The sequence below is a fragment of the Macrotis lagotis genome, chromosome 2 (assembly GCF_037893015.1).
Source record: "Macrotis lagotis isolate mMagLag1 chromosome 2, bilby.v1.9.chrom.fasta, whole genome shotgun sequence".
NCBI lineage: Eukaryota > Metazoa > Chordata > Mammalia > Peramelemorphia > Peramelidae > Macrotis > Macrotis lagotis.
In genome coordinates, this window is record NC_133659.1 from 236,925,101 (window position 1) to 236,946,508 (window position 21,408).

A 21,408-nucleotide genomic window follows, 5' to 3' on the forward strand; every position below is an offset into this window, starting at 1 on the left:
GTTGACATGGGAGTTCTTATTAAAAACAATGAAATATTATGGAAAGATAGCCTTTTAAATGGGAGTCAAAAAACAAAATAAGAACTTCAAGTGCTAGTGTCTAGTACAGGAAAGGAAAAACGAATGAATTCCTATAAAGAGACATTCAATTTTGGCATAGGGGATTCAGAGTCAAGTTATTTCAGAAAAAATTGACAAAGCAGCTGCACTAAGTCTGGCAAGGGAGTTAGCCCCATTACCTTATAGCATCTGGTTGGATGTGCTGGATCATAACTGGATGAATCATCTTCTTCTTGCGATGATAAGGGCTGAACCAACCTGTCACATATCTGTAAGTAAATGCATTGGGGTTGTACTTAACAGTCATATATGCATGTGGCTATGCAATATTTCTTAGTACCCAATGATCAGACTGAACAATCTGACAGCCTTTGTGCATCTATGTTTTATACCTCAAATAGACTAGGTACAGTGAAGGAAGGAACCAGAATTCATTTCTTTGTAATTTGTTCTACACCAATTCTTGCTTGTTAATAACTAACCTGTTTCTTTCTAGCAGTTCATCCACAGAGCGCCTTAGGTGAAAGCTGACCTGAGTGACCAGGGAGAAGACATCACTGCCAGGAAAAGTCCCAGAACTTTCACTAATAAGAGAGAAAGTCATCAATTTTAGAACTATCAATATAGGGCTATGACATTAGTAGGAATTGGTGGTTTTACCTTATAAAACTGTTGATTTCCAAATCTGACATCCCTAGATATTTCTCCACTGATTTTTTAACATTGTCAGTGTAACCTCCTGAAAGAGAAACATTTTCTTTAGTAAAGGGAAGAGGAGAAAGGTGAGGCAGAGTATGCTCCTATTTTAGGAGAATTTATTCCTGGTTATTGATCTGGTTGGGAAAGCTGTGAATCCCTTGCTCAGGACTGAGGACAAGAAAGAAGACTTTGCAGAATTTATTGGGGGCAGAGTTCATCTCCACATAGGTGATTCCTCTCACCAAGCCTGTGTTTGTTCCCTTTTAAGAAAACTATCTTGATATTTTCAGGCCCCTTTCTCAAGGCCTATTTCCTTCCAGTGGATTTTGTTTTAATTTCTTAAACTACAGGTGAACAAAGGTTAACTACAGGTGAACAAAGGTCTGACCTTAAGCTCACAGATCCACTGAACAGATCTAGTCTAGTTACATGGATTGAGCATGAGGATGAAATTCAGCTAGTAGATGTCTGGTTTTTTTTTTCCCCTATTCCTTGGAAAGGCAGCACAGTTGCTTAGTATTTAAGACACTGTTTCACAGTCTCACCCCCCCCCCCCAAAATCAGGTAGACTTTCCAATTTAGAGTAACCCCCTTCTTGAAGAATTCAGGGTAATGAGATGACTGTATTTCTTGTGTGAAAAGGGAAGTTCAAGGTATGTGTGGGAAGCACTCCAATGTGGCAGAGTGATTGCATACACAGTTCTTGGGAGAGAAAAAACACCAAAAAAAAAAAAAGATTCTAGGAAATCCTGGGGCTTGTACTTCAGGGAAAAAGAGGAAAGCAACACACTGTACCATGTTTGAGTGCCTGCAGACATACTGCTAGGGATGGGATTCCCACAGGGAGCAGCTCACAGAGAACAGAGAAGTGGTCATACCTGGAATCCACAAAAGGAAGAAACATTTATTTTTAATATTGAGAGGGAACTATATGATGAATGTTATCTTCTCTCCCTTTCCTTAGAACATCAGCTTCATTCTATGGTATACTTAGTTAAGTACATAGCCTGGGGTCTATAGTCAGTCATTTTTTTAACAATCAACTTTCTAGTCCTCTTGATTTTTTGTTTTGCCTATCATAATCCCTAGTCTGGGGATTGTCTTCTTCTCCCCTGCCCCCCCAACCTCTTTTCAGATTCTGTCTTACACGACTCTGATGACTTCTGTCATTATTGTCTACTTCACTCCCCTCTCCTTTGAAGATGTGCTAAGGCAAACCCCCTCTAACTTGCACAATTGATCTCATATCTCATCTCCCCTAGTATAATGCCCCCTTTATTGTCGCCAATCTCACTTATTTTCAATCTCCCCTACTGGCTGCCTAATATATCTATAAACATGACCCTATCTCCTACCTCCCTAAAAAACTCTCCTTTGGTCCTTCCATCTTCACTAACTGTTCTACATCTCTCCTGATTCTGGTGGCTAAACCTGAAAAGGCCATCTACAATAGGTACCTCTCACTCATTTCTTAACCCCTTATAACAAAGCTTCTGACCTCATCAATGCACCACAATTGCTCTTTCCAGTTACTAGTGATCTCTCAAATGCCAAATCCAGTGACCTTTCCTCAATCCTCATCCTTTCTGACCTCTCTAGACAGCTTTGACATTGCTGCTCACCCCTCTTATCCTTGTTGAGAACTTTTAAGTTTTCAGAACATTATTTCCTCCTGGTTATTCTCTTATCTAGCTCTTCAGTCTCCTTTGCTGAATTTTCATCCAGCATATGCTCATTAACAATATTCCCCTCCCCCTCTTTAATCTAACAATTTACAATGTCAGATGCAGTCATGTATCTGGACAAAGTACTGGACCTTTAGTAAGGCAGATCTGAGTTCAAATATAATCTCGGGCATTAGCTGTAATACCCTGGGCAAATCTTTTAACCTGTCTGCCTCAACTCAAAGAAGACCATGACATCAGAGATGATGCCACGACAAGCACATGGACTGGATGTGAATGAGGGGGCTGTGCTAAGTCGCCTGCATCACTTTCTCCTCCAGGGCCATCTGTGTCCAATGGCCAGATATGAACTGGGACAACCAAATGGGGATAATAGCACTTACCTCCACAGAGACACTGTGAGGCTCAAATGAGATAATATAAAGTGCTTAGTACAGTATCTGGACATAGGTACTATGGAAATGATTATTCCTTTCCTTCCTTTCTCCCTTCTGTCAATCCCCACAATGTACTCTTAGATCCAGTGACATTGGCCTCTTTGTTGTTTCTTGAATAAGATGCTCCATTTCTTGGCTTTAGATGTTTTACTCCATGCCTGTAATGCTTTCCCTTCCTCATCTCCTTTTGACTTCTTTGATTTTCTTCAATTTCCCAGGCAAAATCTTCCCTTCTACAGGTAGCCTTTCCCAATCCTTAATTTAGTGTCTTTCTGTTGATTATTTCCCATTTTTCTTGTACATAGTTTTTTTTGTTTGCACATAGTTCTTTGCATATTGTCTTTCCCCCAGAGAATAAGGCCTGAATTTTGCTCATCTTTGTATCCTGTGTTTAGCACAGTGTCCGTCATGTAGGTGTTTAATAAGTTTACTGATTCACAGTCATCTTTGACTCCTTCATCTTTCACATGGTCATCAATTTTTTAACATTCCCAAAGTTGATTACCATGGTTTAAGTCCTTAAGGGATCTTGTGCTATTGCTATTGTCTCTGAACAAACCAGTCTCTCTCTGTCTCTATTCTCTATCCTTTATGATCTATCCTGAATGCTATTATAAGATTAATCTTCCTAAATTGTACTTTGTTTATGCTATGCCTTAAAAACCTTCAATAGCTCCCCATTGTCTACAGAAATAAGGTGCAAACTCTTCAGTCTGGCATTCAATCTGGTATCAATTTACCTTTAATTTCCATTACATGAAAACTTTCACTCTGGACAGACTTAACTCAGCCTTGACCCTTGAATGTACCTGCATTCATACTGTTCTCCAATATTGTTTCCACTGTCTTCTGTCCTATCTTCAAGACTCCTTCAAGGAGTTTTCCTTAAGAGTGATCTCTTTCTTCTTTTACTGAACTCCTATAGCATTTATTGTCTGAAATACTCATGGGCCACTTGGTGTTAAGCTGCCTTGAGTTATTACTTCTTTTTCTATATAATAAGAACATTCATGTATGGTTTGCAAGTTTGCAAAGTGCTTTACATATGTTATCTCATTTAATCCTCACAACAGTCCTGAGATGTAGATGCTATTCTTATAGCAGATGAGGAAACTGAGGACTCAGGTTAAGTGGCTATCTCGGGCCCCCAAAGTTAGCAAGTGTCTGAAATCAAATTTGAACTCAAGTTTTTTTGACTTCAAGTCTAGAGTTTTTCAGTAAGCTGCCACTTGTCCTTCCTCATTCTCTGATAAGCATCTTTAGGAAAGAGACTGCCTTGTTTCTCCATATGTTCTAATTCAACAAGTCTGTTAGATGCGACTTTCTTTTGGACTATATAGAGTTAATGGAGTTTCATTGAGATAGCAGAACATAAAGTTCTAACTGCAGGGGCATCTGGTCAGGGGAGGAAGAGGAGGCAAACCCTCCCCTGACATGAAAAGTAAAAAATAATAATGATATAATAAAAATTAATACTAGTTCATTGATCTGTTTCATATATATAAACATATTTATAATTTTTATATGGTTTCAATCATTTAATAGACAAAAAAAAGCTGAATTTGCATATTTTAGCCTCAAATATGGGGAAAGACACTAGGTGAGGTGGCAGCAAGCTGTGCCTCACCTCAGATCATGCATTCCCTCACAAATGAATGCATACAATAAGTGCATGTCTGTAGACCTTTTATTTTATATGCTCATTTTCCATAGTTAAGATGATGCATTTCATTCATTGTACATAAGATATTTAGTACTGCTGATCTGGATTTTAACTTAGTACTGCTGATCTGGATTTTAACTACCCTGTAAAACTACAAGATGAGGCAATCAGTCCTTCTGCCTTCCTGAAGGGGGCCTGCCTGGGTTACCCCTACTAGGCTCTTGCAGAGCAAATCCTGACTCTGATACTGCTTGTGCCTCTCCAGTCATGGTTCTAACCACATGTCACTGGGTGACTTACTCCAGAGGATGGCAATTCAGTTGATGGTGACAGCACTTCAAGGTGGAAGAAACAAATCATCTTAGCATCTATTCAGCAGAACTTAAAATACAAACTTACATGACAGCTTGCTCCCTGACTTCAAAGGATACCAGGTGCCTTAGTCCTATCTAGTTTCCTTTTCTGGCTGTGGTCTTCCAAAATAGTGGCTTCAGAATGCCCTGGGATTTCAACACATAGCAGCTAATGCCTAAATCTTAGGTACCAAGGTCTGAATTCTTTTTTGTAAATTTCAGAATTACTAATGGCTCTAAAAGAAAGTGACTTTATAGATAATTTAGTTCAGCTCCATTATCTCAGAGATGAAGAAAGTGACGTCCAGAGAAGTTATGTGGCTGAAGTTACTGGGACTAGAATCCAGGTATTTTGCTCTGTACTATACCATAGATTATTTTTTTATTATACAGTGCTTTTTACTACTCTATAGGATATTTTAATTGTTCCATATTTTATTCTTAGAACCTCACTTGTGCCAGATCTTCAGTAACAGTTTTGTTTGCCTCTTTTGGCATTTTCCTCAGAATTCTGGACAGAGGATGTTATTTCTTTAACAAAGTTTTGCAAATTAAATCAGTATATTTTACTAATTTTAAACCATTTCAAATTTTAAGATTTTATGTCTAAGAACTATTAAAAAGATGCAAACCTAATCTTTAGTAAGTCACAATGTGGAGCTTAAATAAAAACCACGACAAGGCAAGAAAATCACATCTTAAAATCTAACTATACCTGGGTTCAAATCCGGTCTCAGACACTTAATAATTACCTAGCTGTGTGGCCTTGGGCAAGCCACTTAACCCCATTTGCCTTGCCAAAACCTAAAAAAAAAAAAAAAATCTAACCACTCTCCCTTACTGATCTCAGGCTTTTATTTAGAATTCAACATATGACCCAAACCACTTTTCTCTTTCATATAGTTCCATATTACCATTAGGGAATTGGTATTGATGGGGTTAAAGATTTATAGTAACTGATAAATTTCTCAACTGCATCAATTTGACTCCTTTATTTAAGAATGGTTAAAGTCACTTTTCATTACATTTAAAGAGAAAGAGTTAGGGCCTGGACCTGTGATAAGAAGAAAACTTATACATAAGAAGCTGCACTTTTTTTCTGACATTTAGGGATGCCTAGAGCATTCAAAGATTACTCATCTTGCCCAGGGTCACAAGGACAATTGGTGCCTGACACAGAGCTTTCACTTCCTCTTCCCCCATTGCATTAGGATGTGGCTCTGGCATTTGAAATAACTGATAAAACAAGACAGTTTTAGGCTCTTCAGAAAAAAAGTGTGGTCATTATATTGTCCCACCCCTCCTCAAAACTTGCTTTGCATAAATCATTATTCTTATGTTTTTAAAGACTGATTTGTTTTGGGGACTAGAAATGTCTTTATTTCTCTAAATCTTTGCTAGACTTGGGACTATGAGGGCAAAAGTGTTGGAGTCTTAAAAAGAAAGATATGAAGGAACTATGGAAATTTATGGGGATTACTTTTCATTAACAATTAAAGTGAATAGTGCCATCTAGTGTAGTTGAGGAAAGAAGCAGGTTTCTGTAAGAAATCGTATCTGGAGATGAATAGGAAAAAAAAGCAACTAGGAAAATGGGGTTTTTCTTTTGTGCTGATATGAGTTTTTAAGAAATCTCAGATATTTAAAAAAATTATTAATGCTAGGATGGCCTGTGGGCATTTAAACTTCTAAAAGATTTATGTGAATTGAGGGTCTCTTAAAATTTATATGTCTCTTGAAGAAGATGGAAAAATAGTCCACTTCTAAAGGAGAAGGATAGGACAGGAAAGTCAAAAAAAAATGACCAAATAGAGGTAGGGGATAGTGGTTAGATTTTAAGCTGTGATTTTCTTGCTTTGTCATGATTTTTATTTAAGCTTCACATTGTGACTTGCTAAAGATTAGGTTCACTTCTCCTTGTTAATATTTCTTAGACACAAAATCTTAAGATTGAAATGGTCCACAAGTCACTGATACTAACTTACCTAAATAATAATTCTTGCTACAATATATCTAATTACTTGATCATCTGGCCTTTGTACAAAGATCTCCAGGGATGAGGAACTCTCTATAACTCAAGACAGATCATTCAACTCTTAGACCTCAGCCAATGAAAACCTTATCTAACTTGTTAGAAGAAGTGGAATGAAACTTATTTTCTGTGAATTTAGTGAAATCAGACCATCTCCTCCTTCAAAAAGATGTTTGTGGATGACGATGATAATGGTGTTTGTTCATTCTCATGGAGGTGTTATCATGACAAGCAAGAGAATTGGTTTTAAGTGAAAGGCTACTGTCCTAAGTTTCACTTAAGTCTCACTTTCTTCTCTTAAGTCATCTGGATTCAGTGGCCAGATAGGAATCATGGACATGGCCCTGGATGTGAGGCAATCAGGGTTAAGTCACTTGCCCAAGGTTACACAGTTAGGAAGTGGCAAGTATCTGTGGCCACATTTGAACTCAGGACCTCCTGGTGTTCTACCTACTGCATCATCTAGCTGCCCTTATGAAGAAAAATATCTATCTACATCAGACTTGGGACTATACTAAAAACCATATAAACCTCTCCAGTCCCCAAGGAGATAGACTTAGGGGGTATGTATATGGCCATGGGAAGTAAAGGAACCATCAAATTCAACCCAATCAACCCAAACAATTCAATCCAAAGAAACAATCAATTCAATCTAATAAATATTAATACTAGGGGGGGATATAAGAATACATGATATCTCCTTTCAAAGAACTTAAGATCTCATTGGGGGAGACTAGGAGAGTATAGAATACACTCAGTGATATGCTGGAGCCAGCTCCAGAAAAAAGTCAAAGGACTTTTAATTAACAATGTTAATTTTCACAGTTAATTTTCATTTAACCTAGGAAACTGATAAAGACTATAAATCAGGGCTTCATTTATTGTTTTGTTGATTATCTAGACTTAAAAAAGCAATGGAGAAAGTATGTTCTAAGTGCATCCTTTGAATTTTTTTTTTTTAAACTAGCATACTACCAGATGCACTCCAGGGTTCTTAAATAGACCACTTCGGTGAGGACGAGGCCATTGTCCACTGAACTTATCTATTTCTGTTTTCCAGTGGGGGAAAAAAAATAAAACCTTTAAATTTATGAGAAGGCCAATATATATCATTTGTATGTCCTAAACAAGCACAAGTAATGTGGGGGAAAAAACCTTATATGTCAGCCAACTAGCTTTTGTGAATGTAGAATGGACAGAATAATGCATTTGTCTGCTTAATAGATTTTAAGAATGAGAATCAAGAACTAGTAAAAAGTTTTAGGTTCAGTAATAGGTTGTAATTCACTGAAATGAACTAATATTATTTTATCTATTGGAATAAATAGAAGGATCCTTCATATACTTAAAAAGATCTGTCTTCCCAAATCCTGGTTCTATTGTCCTGCTACAAAAGCAAGGCAGAGATAGGTTGGGACAAGGCCTATTTTGCAGTATAGAACACTCTGGCATATCCTGGCTGAATGATGGAAAATGTCTTGGACTATAAATCTTTATCAGTAGAGAGAGTTTTCATACCAAGAGTTCCCTGCACTGATGAAATCACAGGTTGTGATAAAAAAAAAAAAGAAGAAAATATACACAAGATGAGGTAGAAGAACCCAGTCTATTTAGTGTTTGTTGCAAAGGAACCCCCCAAAATCTATATTCTTTATAGACCTTAGCCTTTCAGTATCCTTAGGACACTGTCTCTTAAGATAATTTAGGTAGGGGTGGCTAGGTGGCACAGTGGATAGAGCACCAGTCCTGGAGTCAGGAGGACCTGAATTCAAATCCGACCTCAGACACTTAATAATTACCTAGCTACATGGCCTTGGGCAAGCCACTTAACCCCACTGCCTTGCAAAAACCTAAAAAAAATTTTTTTAAAATATAATTTAGCTAGAACCTGATCGAGATGTCAATAAATAAAGAAGGCAGTTTTTATTCTAAGGACAGCTTTAATCTAGTTGCTTGAGACTCCTTTACTCCCTCCTTAGCCAAAGAGCCATCTTCAGGTGTGTGTTGTTTGCATATCAGGATGAATGACTGAAAGGATTCAGTGAGAGGTCACTTTCATAGTTCCTTTACCTTTGCCAACCAGTTAGAACGATTCCTTGCAGCATCTCAGCAGGTCCACTGTCTGCCACTTTCAACCATTGGATGTTATTTTTGAGGTGATGGCCAATAATGGTCAAAGACTGATTCACCCCTGTGGCACCTTTAAAAGCACTGGCTACCCACAGTTTAGGGAAACCACATTTCCTGTACTTATCCATGAGGAGAACTAGAAACAAAAAAAATAAAGGTATTCAATTTCCTAGCTCCCATGGAGTTTCAGTGGTGGATGGAACCTATGCCAGTAAATACCAGCTTTCTCTGATCTACATGTGGGGATAAAAATATCCAACACTTCTTTTTTTAGCACTGTGTTAAGATCGACCAAATTAGGTGCTCTGCTTTCACAAAATCCCCACAGCAACACACCAACAAAGTGATCATCCACTCTCTACTTCAGAATTCTCCAATGAGATTCACTGCCCATCTATTTCTAAATGGCACTAATTTTAAGGAAGTTTTTCCTTACATCAAACTTAAATTTGTAACTTCCATCCATTGTTGATTCTGCCCAAAAGTACAGAACTAAGATTGTATAATTAGTAAGGAGAATTGGTTTGCTCATATGAGAGGGACAATTTAACATTTTACACACAGATTCTATAGCAGCACACAATCAGCTCTTCAATTGGAAAAATTAAAAAGAGCATTCAGATATAAGTTACTCAGTCATACAACACTGACCCTTTCCATGTACATCCATATCTTCAGTGTAGTCCCAGATCATTGGCTCTACCAACTGTGCTATTCCAGATTCTAGGAAAAAACAAGAATGTTACAAGGGCAAATGAGAAAGGATTTATAGTCTGAGCTATACTGATAAATGATGTCTTAGTATATGTAAGGTAGTATCAAATATTTAGAATAGTAGAAGCTTTAGAGAACATAAGCCCTTAATTTTCAATTTCTATCTTGTCTTTCTCAAAATGGAGCATAAACTGGGTTCCTTCAGCAAATTAAATTCATACATTTAAATGAATCAAATCAACACTCATTTGAAAATTGTTATATGTCAGGTACATTGCTAGGCCCTAAGGAACAAGATACAAAAGTGGGACAGTTGCTGTCCTCAAATTCATTATATGCAACACGTTAATACAAAACCCTATTTAAAAAGTAGTTCAGGGGAAAGTCATTAAGAGGGGAAGTAGGAAATGCCACTTCTAGGTACATGCACTTGAGTCAGCCTGGAAGGGAAGTAGGCAAAGGTGAGTAAAGAGAGCATTCCAGAAATTAGAAACAATTTATACAAGGGTTCAGAGGGTATAGATTGAATATATATATGAGAAACATCAAATTGGAAGTCTGATTGAACCACAAAGTACACAATTACCCAATTAATGGGTAAGTAGCTTGGAAAGGGGCTGGAGCCAGATTATGAAGGTATTGTAAATACCAGAAAAAACTATTTTATTCAGGAGGCAACAGGATACCAATAGCTTCCTGAGCAGTTGAACTAATAAATGGTTAGATCTGGAATATAGGAATATAAATTTCACAGTTCTGTAAAGAATGACTTATTTAAATGGGAAAGGTTGGATGCAGGAAAACCAATTAGAAGGCTAATACAGTAGTCAAAGTGATGTGTTGAGACTTGAAATGGGACAATGGTCCTGGATGGAAAGAGGAGGATGAATGAAAGAGATTTAACAACTGATTGGATAGAAGGGGTGAATGAGGGGCAGCTAGGTGGCGCAGTGGATAAAGCACCGGCCCTTGAGTCAGGAGTACTTGGGTTCAAAATCCGGTCTCAGACACTTAATATTTACCTAGCTGTGTGGCCTTGGGCAAGCCACTTAACCCCATTGCCTATCAAAAACCTTAAAAAAAAAAAGAAGGGGTGAATGAGTGAAAAGCTGAGGATGAGCTCTGCAAGGCTAGAAGGATAGAGAGGGGCACAGCCAAGATGGCAACAGGAGAAGAGTCTCTCTTAGGTGCTCTCTCTCAAAACTTATAAAATAAGAACTCTAAATTTTCGAGAGACAGAACCCACAGAGGGATTTAGTGAGGCAGTTCTCCAGCCCGCAGTAACCTGGAAAAGAGCAGAAAGGCTCAGCTCCATGGGGTTAGAGGGGCAGCCTGCCAGTGTGAAGGAACTTCAGCCTCCTAGAGGCAGCCCCAGGATGCTGAGAACTATGGCTCATGGCAGCAGGGGCAGTTTCCTGGCCTACATTAGGGGAGCACCAGAAACTTGGAAGATGGGGTGGGGCTCTGCTAGAACTAGTGGTGAAGCCCAGCACTCAGGGCACTCAGCAGGCATCATGGCCAGGGAAGCCCAGATCCAGGAACTGGAAGCAGGTGGAGTAAGCAGGAGCCCCCAGGCAACTCAGCCTTGAGTACTCAGTCTAGGTAGGGGAGTAGAGAGACTTCTGAGCTCTCTCCTCTGTACCTGGAACAGGACTCTGGAGCTCTGACCACATTCAGATCCTGATCACAGTCTAGACCCACCATAGAACAGCAGCCCCACCCCCCACCTCAGCCCTGTGGCAGAGGGGTGCGCCTGTGGTCATTCACAGAGCTTCACACACTGAGATCCTTGTGGGGGAGGGGTGTCCCAATAATACTCAAAAGCTCAGGAAGCACTCCAAGACCAAGCATAGGCTAGGGAAATGAGTAAACAGAGAAAAAAGAGGAAAGCCATTGAGAAATACTTTGTCTATGATCCCAAGAAGGATCAAAATACTCAAAGATGAGGAAGTCCAAGCTCCTGCATCTAGACTCCAAGAAAAACAGAAATTGGGCTCAGGCTATGACAGAGCTCAAAAAAGATTTTGAAAATCAAGTGAGGGAGATAGAAGAAAAATTGGGAAAAGAAATGAGATAGATGCAGGAAAAACATGAAAAAGTCAGCAGCTTAGTCAAGGAGATCCAAAAAAAAAATGCTAAAGAAAATAGCATGTTAAAAACCAGCTTGGGCCAAATGGAAAAAACAGTTTTAAAAGTTATTGAGGAGAAGAATACTTTAAAAAGAAGAATTCGGCAGATGGAAAAAGAGATAAGAAAACTCTCTGAGGAAAACAAATTCTTCAGATCTAGAATGGAACTGAAGGAAGCTGATGACTTTAAGAAAAGTCAAAACAATACTTCAAAACTAAAAGAATGAAAAATTAGAAGAAAATGTGAAACATCTCATTGAAAAAACAACTGATCTGGAAAACAGATTCAGGAAAGATAATTTTAAAATTCTTGGAATACCTGAAAGTCATGATCAGGAAAAGAGCCTTGTCATCATTTTTAAATTATTCCTACAGGAAAACTGCCCAGATATCCTAGAAGCAGAGGGCAAAATAGAAATAGAGAGAATCCACTTATCTCCTCCAGAAAGAGATCCAAAAAAAAAAACCCCACAACCCCCAGGAATATTATAGCCAAGTTCCAGAACTCCCAAGTCAAAGAGAAAATGTTACGAGCAGCCAGAAGGACACAATTCAAATATCATGGAGCTGCAGTCAGAATCACACAGAACTCAGCAGCAACTACATTAAAGGCTCATAGGACTTGGCATATAATATCCTGGAAGGCAAAAGAGCTTGAAATGCAACCGAAAATCAACTACCCAGCAAAATTGAATGTCCTCTTCCAAGGAAAAAAGATGGTTTCAGTGAACCAGAGGAATTTCAAATGTTCCTGTTGGAATGGCCAGAGCTGAACAGAAAGTTTGATCTTCAGGTACAGGACTCAGGTGAAGCATAGAGAATGGAAGAGAAGGGTAAAATATGAGGGACTTAATGATGATGAACTACCATGTATCCCAGCATAGAAAAATGATACTGATAATACTTATAGGAAACTTTTCATTTAATAGAGCAGGTAGAAGGAGCTTTTATGGATGAAGTACAGGAGGGAGCTGAGTTTGAAGATATATTGTAAAAAATGGAGTCTGGCTAAAAGGGAAATGTGACAGGAATAAGAGAAAGGAGAGATAGAATAGGCTAAGATATTTCATATAATAAGATTCAGTTACTAAATTTGGTATAAAAAAGTAAAGTAAAAGTGTGACTTTGTCATGTCTCCTTCCCTCCCCCCCCCCACGCAATTTTGCTAAAACTACAAGTAACTTATAAATTCCTTTTTAAGGTTAAATGACTTGCCCAAAGTCACAAAGTTAAGTAATTATTAAGTGTATGAGGCCGGATTTGAATTCAGGTCCTCCTGAGTCCAGGGCAGTGCTCTTATCCACTGTGCCACCTAGCTGCCCCAAGGTTATAAATTCTTTTGCCACCTGATGAAACCTCTTATGTTAGAGTAAAGGACATAATGTAAGAAAAATAATTTTTTATCTTTTAGCATACCAAATATTTTACCTGGTTGCCCACTGCAATCCAGAATATCCAAAAATGGTATTTAACAAAAAAAATCACTCTTTATGAAGTATTCTATGTATTCTTACATCCCCAAAGTTAACTTCTAGAATAGTCTATGAGAAGGCTTCTTAACCTTTTTTTTAATGTCATGGACCCTTCTGGCAGTCTGGTAAAACCTATGGACCCTTTCTCAGGATAATGATTTTTAAATGCATAAAACACATAGGATTAAAAATGAAAGTAATTATATTGAAATAGTTATTAAAATAAGCTTATAGACTCTAGGTTAGGAACTTCTTGTCTAGAATGTGTTTAATATTGGGTGGTACAGTGGAACAAAATATTGTACCTGAAGTGAGGAAGACCTGAGTTCAAATCCTGCCTCAGTAGCTCAGCAGCTATGTGACCCTTGGCAAGTCACTCCATTTCTATGAATCTCATTCTCTTTAATTTGAAAAATGAACACCCAGCCCACAGGGCCACCATGGGGATCAAAGAGCATAATCAGTGTTTTATAAACCTTAAAGTGATATATAAAATATTAAGTATTATTCTCATGATTAATACAGTTCAGAATCTCTATTACTTCACTGCTGACTTCTAAGTATTTCTCAAAAATATAGTTTCTCATGAGGATAAATTATCTTATGTACAATGTTTCCTTCCTAACTAATAATTTTTAAAAAATTCATCCTTTAAGGGCTATCCATGAATTAAGAATTATACTCCATCCTGGGGAAAAAAAAGACAAACATAAAGTAATCCTTGCCCTAAAGAGGCTTAAATTCCACTGGTGGGCTTTGAGAAGAAAAATTTACTTTTTTTATGTAATTTCTCTTTTGAAATAAATTTTTGAATTGAAGCTTTTTCCATATTCAAAACATAAATTTACTCTCTAGGCATGAATTATTTTATGTCTAAATAAAGGCTCCTCTGTGCCTGAAGAATTTTCTGATTTAAGAAAGGAAGAAAACAAGTCTTTGTTAAGTGCCTATTATGTTACCAAATACTGTACCAAATGATTTATAAATATTATCTCATTTGATCTTCACAACATCCTGTATTTTGCTTCTAAAATCAAATGATTTCCTTCCAGTATGAATTCTCTCATACTAATAAAAACTTCCTTCTTATCAGACTTTTGCACATTTATTATATTAAAAGGATTTCTCTCCCGTATGACGATTCTTTCACATTTCTTTGACTTTCTCTGCTCATTGAAGTCTTCTCACAGAGTTCCTTTCTCATCATAGATTTCCCATTCATTACTTTCAAAAGTCCAGTATGACTTCTCTCATGTTTTGTTATGAGCCACCCTCTGGCCGAAGGTTTTTCTCACATTTATTTATATTCATAATACTTTTCTCCAATAGGAATTTTTTGATGTCCAGTCATAATGAATCTGCTTGCAAAAGTTTTTTCCACATCTGTTGTACTTCTATAACTCTTCTACAGACAGAATTTGTTGTTTTGTGTTGTAACTAAAAGGTGTCCTGAATGTTGGAATAAAGATTGACTTCCCACTATTATTTCTCCTAAATGAATTGTACTGATATACTCATTTTTGTTTAAGGCACTTCTGTGAATGATTGTTACTTGTCTGCATCCTAGCTTTGGGTTACTCCATTGTCTTTCTAAATGGTGATCACATTGTACAGCTTCTGGCTTGGAATTCCAGACCAGGCTTATGAAACTTTTTCTGAAATGATGCTCTCATATAATGCCTGACATAAGACTTGAGTATTTGGTTTCACATAGTCTCCTTATTCAGGGAATATTCACCAGTAGTTCTTGGGACTTTCCCCACTGGCATCCATATGTCTTGTTCTCTTTCTAACAGCAAGATCACATATAGTTTGGAAATTGCAAGCCTTTTCCCTCCAGGACCTTTCTTAATCTCCTGGGTACTGAAGCTGTAGAAAAACCTATCAGTATGACTAATGGGGTCCCAGGCCTTGATCATGGCAACAGCATTGCCTCTTTTTTTTTAAAGGTTTTTGCAAGGCAAATGGGGTTAAGTGGCTTGCCCAAGGCCACACAGCTAGGTAATTATTAAGTGTCTGAGACCGGATTTGAACCCAGGTACTCCTGACTCCAGGGCCGGCGCTTCATCCACTGCGCCACCTAGCCGCCCCGGCATTGCCTCTTAAGAAAATGAACTAGATTGTCCCAAGTGGCCAATGATTAATAACTATTTCTATTACCACATCCAACACCCAGCATGGGTATTAAAGTCATTCAAGAAGAGCTTCCATCACTTAAGATGGCTTTAGAGCTGTTACTGGATAATTTTAATACTGGGGACAAGAAAAACTTGGCAAAGACCCACTGGCTGTTAAATCTCACAGTTCACAATGAGTTTCCTGATAGGAAAAGCTAACAATAAGCAAGGAACATTAATGGCATAATGAAAATAAAGAAGACTCCTATAGCTTTCAGATTAGCCAGGTCAGCTTTGTTCTACTATAGGTATTTATTTCTCTTTTTATTTAAAATCCTAAGGTTTCATGTTAAGTCTGTTTGTTCTCAGAGCCTTAGCTTTTTAAAAGTCTTTTTCTTGGGTGGCTAGGTGGCGCAGTGGATGAAGCGCCGTCCCTCCCTGGAGTCAGGAGTACCTGGGTTCAAATCCGGTCTCAGACACTTAATAATTACCTAGCTGTGTGACCTTGGGCAAGCCACTTAACCCCATTTGCCTTGCAAAAACATAAAAAAAAAGTCTTTTTTCTCTCTTAGTTCTCACACAAGAAGGCACTTTGTACTGCAGTCTCATCTACCTATTTCCTAATGCCTTTAAGACACTCTCTCTCTTCTCTATCTTTCCTCTCTCTCTCTGTCTGTCTCTCTGCCTTTCTCTCTCTCCTCTCTGTCTCTATCCACCTCTCTCTCTCTTTCTCAACCTAGACATGCTGCTATAGGCAGTATCTCTGTCAGAAGCCTCAATCTGACTCAGGGTTAGATACTCCTTGAAGCGCCTTGCTTAATGTTCATTTACTAAATGTTGCACTTAATCAGCAACAATTTGGAGGCTATCCTTCTAACAAAATGCCAGGGTCTTTATTAAAAAAAGCTACAACTATATACAAATCATGGAAATATGGAATTAGCAATCAATTCAGTTAAAGAATTAATAAACCTATGCTGTGTGTTAGGAATACAAAGATAAAAAAAACTGTATGTTCTTGTGGAATTTATAATCTAATGGAGGAAGGAGAAAGAGAATATAATACTGACAACAGGCAAATATAATATAGGAAATAATATGATAAAGGCAAACTACCATAAGAAAATTTTCAGAGGAAGAGGGTCCTTTTACATCAAGAAATCAGGAAAGGCTTCATGGAGGAAGAGATACCTGAATTGGACCTTAAAAGAAGGTAATGATTTTAAAACACTGACATGTAGAAGGAGTTCATTCTGGCATAATGAGGATACAGAGGTATGGGAAGGGTGGACTGAGAATGAAGCAAGAAATTCAGTGATGATGAAATAAAGAACATGAAGAAGAAGAACAGAAATAAGGCTCAAAGGATAGGCTGAGTCAGATTTAAATCTACTTTAAGATTTGCAAGTAAACAATTTAAGATTTGCAAAGTACTTTCCAGAGGTTTTTAAGTTTAAGGAATGAGCATGGTCAGATTATTTTGACAGTAATATGTAGGATGGTCTAGAGATGGAAGAGATGGGTTAATAGATCAACTGGATGCTTTTATGCATATTTGAAATGACTCCCCAATATGAATGGGTGTTAGGAAGCTGTCACTATTTATATTCTCCTCCAATAGTCATTATATTAATTACTTCAGGGATTCCCTTGGCTAATCCCTACAGATACATTTCCCAAAACAAATGTGTCCTGAGGCCCTGGGGTGCCAAAGAGAGCTCACGAGAGCATTGTATACTATTAAAAATTTGAGGGGAACAGCAATACTTTTCATCTTATAAACACTCACAACTACTAATTCAAGTTACTTCACAGTTTTAAGATTAGATTGTGGTGCCTTCTTTTCAATGATGTTCTTTAATGTTTGAGATGTGTTTTTTTTTTTGCCTTCTTGGACTTTCAGTTATATCAGTAACTTTTCAAACTTTCTTGTTTGAAACATTGTATCTTTGCAAAGTTGAGTTTTAGGTAGTTGCTATGCCAAAAAGCAATTATTGTAGGAAAATCAATGACAAATAATAAATAAGGATGGAAGTGTCTAATCTTCTTTCATGGTTTGAGAAACTGTATTAGTACCTATCAGATGCACATAGCCTACTGGGGGAAAAATGGTTATTTAAAAATGAAATAAAAAAATTACACTTTTTTCCTTTCAATTTATATTATTCTTTTTCGAAATAGCTACAGAGTTTTTAGAAAATAAATGCTTATTAAATTCTTTGGACTTAACTACATAATAAATAAATGGAAGTGTTATTTATTTTTTTCGTAGTCTACAGGCACCATAAAAAAATTACTGTAAATGGAGAAAGTTTCACTTTTGCCCTACAGTACAGATCTTTACTGGGTATTTTATTTTGCTGAGGTGTTCAGAGACAGTTAATAGTCTTTTTATCAGATGGCTCCCTCTGGAACTGGAAATTCTACTTCTCTAGTAGAGCTCCAGTAAAATTACCAAGCACAGCAACCATTACTGGTTCCTCAGTTAATATTTATGACTTCTATATGCCTGCAAAAGCAATTAAAACAATCCCTTTGGGTGGATAATTTCAAATTTTGTTTTTTATGTAGATTTATGTTTTTTACTAGATAGGATACTTTAGTCCAAATAAATAAATAAATAAATAAATAAATAAATAAGAGACTTTATTATTCACAAAGTACATTTGTGATTTAAGAGTAAATAAAAACTACCTTAACTTCTTTTTGGTTTTGTTGTTCAGTTCTGGTTTTGTTACATGGGGAATGCCTATTGTGGAAGACACCCTCCATATGTGGATTGATTACGTGTTTGAAGCTTATAGTCTTTTAGCTACTTGCCTGAGTGCATGGAGAGATTAATGTTTTATCATTATATTAGCATGTGCCAAAGGCAGAACCTAAACCCAGGTCTTCCTGGCTCCAAGGTCAGACCTCAATCCACTATACTATTTCATACAATTTTAACATTCTCTAAAAACAAATTAACTTGATAACCTGAAAAATTAATAAAATATTTACCAGTAAGAGTGAAAATGAGGGGACTTCCGGCCAATGGTGGAAAGAAGACGGGCACAGTTCTAAAGTCTCCTGATCTTTCCCCATCTATCATAGTAAACAAACCTCTTAACAGAAATCCAACCCACAAAACTCAGAAAGAAAAGCCAGGAGAAAGAACATCTACCTCAGGATTTGTCTCCCTTAGCACCATTGGAAGAATTCAGGCTGGTGAGTTTGGGCACAGAGGGCAGATCACCCTGGATCAGCCAGATTAGCAGCTGAATGGGAGCCGGGGAGCCTGGGAGCCGAGAGCCTGCCCTGCTGCAGACAGCAGGGGCTTGAGTCAACTAGGGAGCAGAGGTGCTCTGACCCTCTTGAGCTTGCCAACAGGGCTGGGGGGCAGGGAGAGTTCCATTGCAGGATAGCTGGGGACCCTTCCTGGAATAAAACAGTTGCAGACTACTTCTGCCTCAGGCTCAGGTGTGTGAGCAGAAGAACCAGCCCAGCTGACAATCAAGAGAGGAATGACCTCAGGCCAGCAAAAATAGATAGCATTAAAAGAGATAAGGAAGGAAACTTTATCCTCCTAAAAGACAATAAAGCAATTTCAATACTGAATATATATGAACCCAATGGGACAGCATCCAAATTGTTAGAGGAGAAGCTGAAAGAACTACAGGAAGACATAGACAGCAAAACTTTACTAGTTGGAGACCTCAACATCCCACTCTCAGATCTAGATAAATCAAATCATAAAATAAAGAAGAAAGAAGTTAAGGAGGTAAATAAATTGTTAGAAAAACTAGATATGGTAGACTTATGGAGGAAATTGAAAGGGAATAGAAAGGAATATACCTTTTTCTCTGCAGTACATGGAACTTATAAAAAAACTGACCATGTACCAGGACATAAAATCCTAATGATCAACTGCAGAAAGGCAGAAATAGTGAATACATCTTTCTCAGATCACAATGCAATAAAAGTCATATGCAATACTGGGCCAAGGAGATACAGACCCAGAACCAACTGGAAACTGAATGACCTCATTTTAATGAATGAGTGGACCAAAAAGCAAATTATAGAAAGAATTAACCATTTTATCCTAGATCATGATAATAATGAAACAACATACCAAAACCTATGGGATTCACTCAAAGCAGCTCTCAGGGGATATATTACAGCTTTAAATGCTTACATGAATAAACTGGAGAAAGAGGAAATCAATGAACTAAACATACAACTAAAAAAATTAGAGAAAGAACAAATTAAAAATCCCCAATTAAATACCAAATTAGAAATTCTAAAAATTAAAGGAGAAATTAATAAAAGCAAAAGCAAAAAAACTATTGAATTAATAAATAAAGCCGAAAGTTGGTATTATGAAAAAACCAATAAAATTGAAAAACCTCTGGGCAATTTGACTAAAAAAAAAAGAAGAAAACCAAATTGCTAGTATCATAAATGAAAAAGGTGAACTCACCACCAATGAGGAAGAAATTAAAGTAATAATTTGAAATTATTTTGCCCAACTCTATGCCAATAAATTTGATAATCTAAGTGAAATGAATGAATACTTACAAAAATATAAGTTGCCCAGGTTAAATTAAGAGGAGATTAAATACCTAAACAACCCTATCTCAGAAAAAGAAGTTCAACAAGCCATCATTGAACTCCCCAAGAAAAAATCTCCAGGGCCTGATGGATTCACAAATGAATTCTACCAAACATTTAAGGAACAACTGGTTCCAATTCTATATAAACTCTTTGGAAAAATAGGGAAAGATGGAACTCGGCCTAACTCTTTCTATGAAACCAATATGGTGCTGTTACCTAACCAGGAAGAGTTAAAACAGAGAAAGAAAATTATAGACCTATCTCCCTGATGAATATAGACGCAAAAATCTTAAATAAAATCTTAGCAAATAGATTACAAGTTATCACTAGGGTAATACATTATGATCAAGTAGGATTTATTCCAGGAATGTAGGGTTGGTTCAATATTAGGAAAACTGTTAGTATACTCAATTACATCAACAACAAACCTATCAGAAATTACATGATCATATGAATAGATGCTGAAAAAGCTTTTGACAAAATACAGCATCCATTCCTACTAAAAACACTAGAGGGTGTAGGAATAAATGGACTGTTCCTTAGAATAATTAGCAGTATCTATTTGAAACCATCAACAAGCATTATATTCAGTAGGGACAGGCTAGAGGCATTCCCAATAAGATCAGGGGTGAAACAAGGGTGCCCATTATCACCACTACTATTACAATATTGTATTAGAAATATTAGCTTCAGTAATTAGAGAAGAAAAAGAAATTGAAGGAATTAGAATTGGGAGGGATGAGACAAAACTCTCATTCTTTGCAGATGACATGATGGTCTATCTAGAGAATCCCAAGAAATCATCCAAAAAACTACTGGAAACAATTAGCAATTTTAGTAAAGTTGCAGGTTATAAAATAAACCCTCATAAATCCTCAACTTTTCGATATATGTCTAGGAAGATACAACAGGAAGAGCTAGAAAGAGAAACCCCATTCAAAGTAACCTCAGACAATAGAAAATACCTTGGAGTCTATTTGCCAAGAAAGACTCAGAAACTTTTTGAAAAGAATTATAAAACACTTCTCATACAAGTTAAATCAGATTTAAATAACTGGGCAAATATCAACTGCTTATGGATAGGTAGAGCTAATATTATAAAAATGACAATTCTACCAAAACTAAACTACTTGTTCAGTGCCCTACCAATCAAAATTCCAAAAAATTACTTTAATGAGTTAGAATAAATTGTAAGTAAATTCATATGGAGAAATAAAAAGTCAAGACTTGCCAGGAACAGGGGCGGCTAGGTGGCGCAGTGGATAAAGCACTGGCCTTGGAGTCAGGAGTACCTGGGTTCAAATCCCGTCTCAGATACTTAACA

The 21,408-nt window shown here is 37.2% G+C and overlaps 1 protein-coding gene across 2 annotated transcripts in view; it reads right to left on the bottom strand.

Moving 5' to 3' along the window:
* HEXD (hexosaminidase D) overlaps positions 1 to 21,408 on the bottom strand; it is a 35,129-nt gene that overhangs the window by 838 nt on the left and 12,883 nt on the right. For both annotated transcript variants that reach the window (XM_074225215.1, XM_074225216.1), the window contains 6 exons: positions 9,711 to 9,782; positions 9,000 to 9,195; positions 1,555 to 1,637; positions 721 to 799; positions 543 to 644; positions 240 to 329 (listed from right to left, as the gene is read on the bottom strand). In XM_074225215.1, the coding sequence (XP_074081316.1) occupies positions 240 to 329; positions 543 to 644; positions 721 to 799; positions 1,555 to 1,637; positions 9,000 to 9,195; positions 9,711 to 9,782 (622 nt within the window). The remainder of the gene's footprint in view (positions 1 to 239; positions 330 to 542; positions 645 to 720; positions 800 to 1,554; positions 1,638 to 8,999; positions 9,196 to 9,710; positions 9,783 to 21,408) is intronic.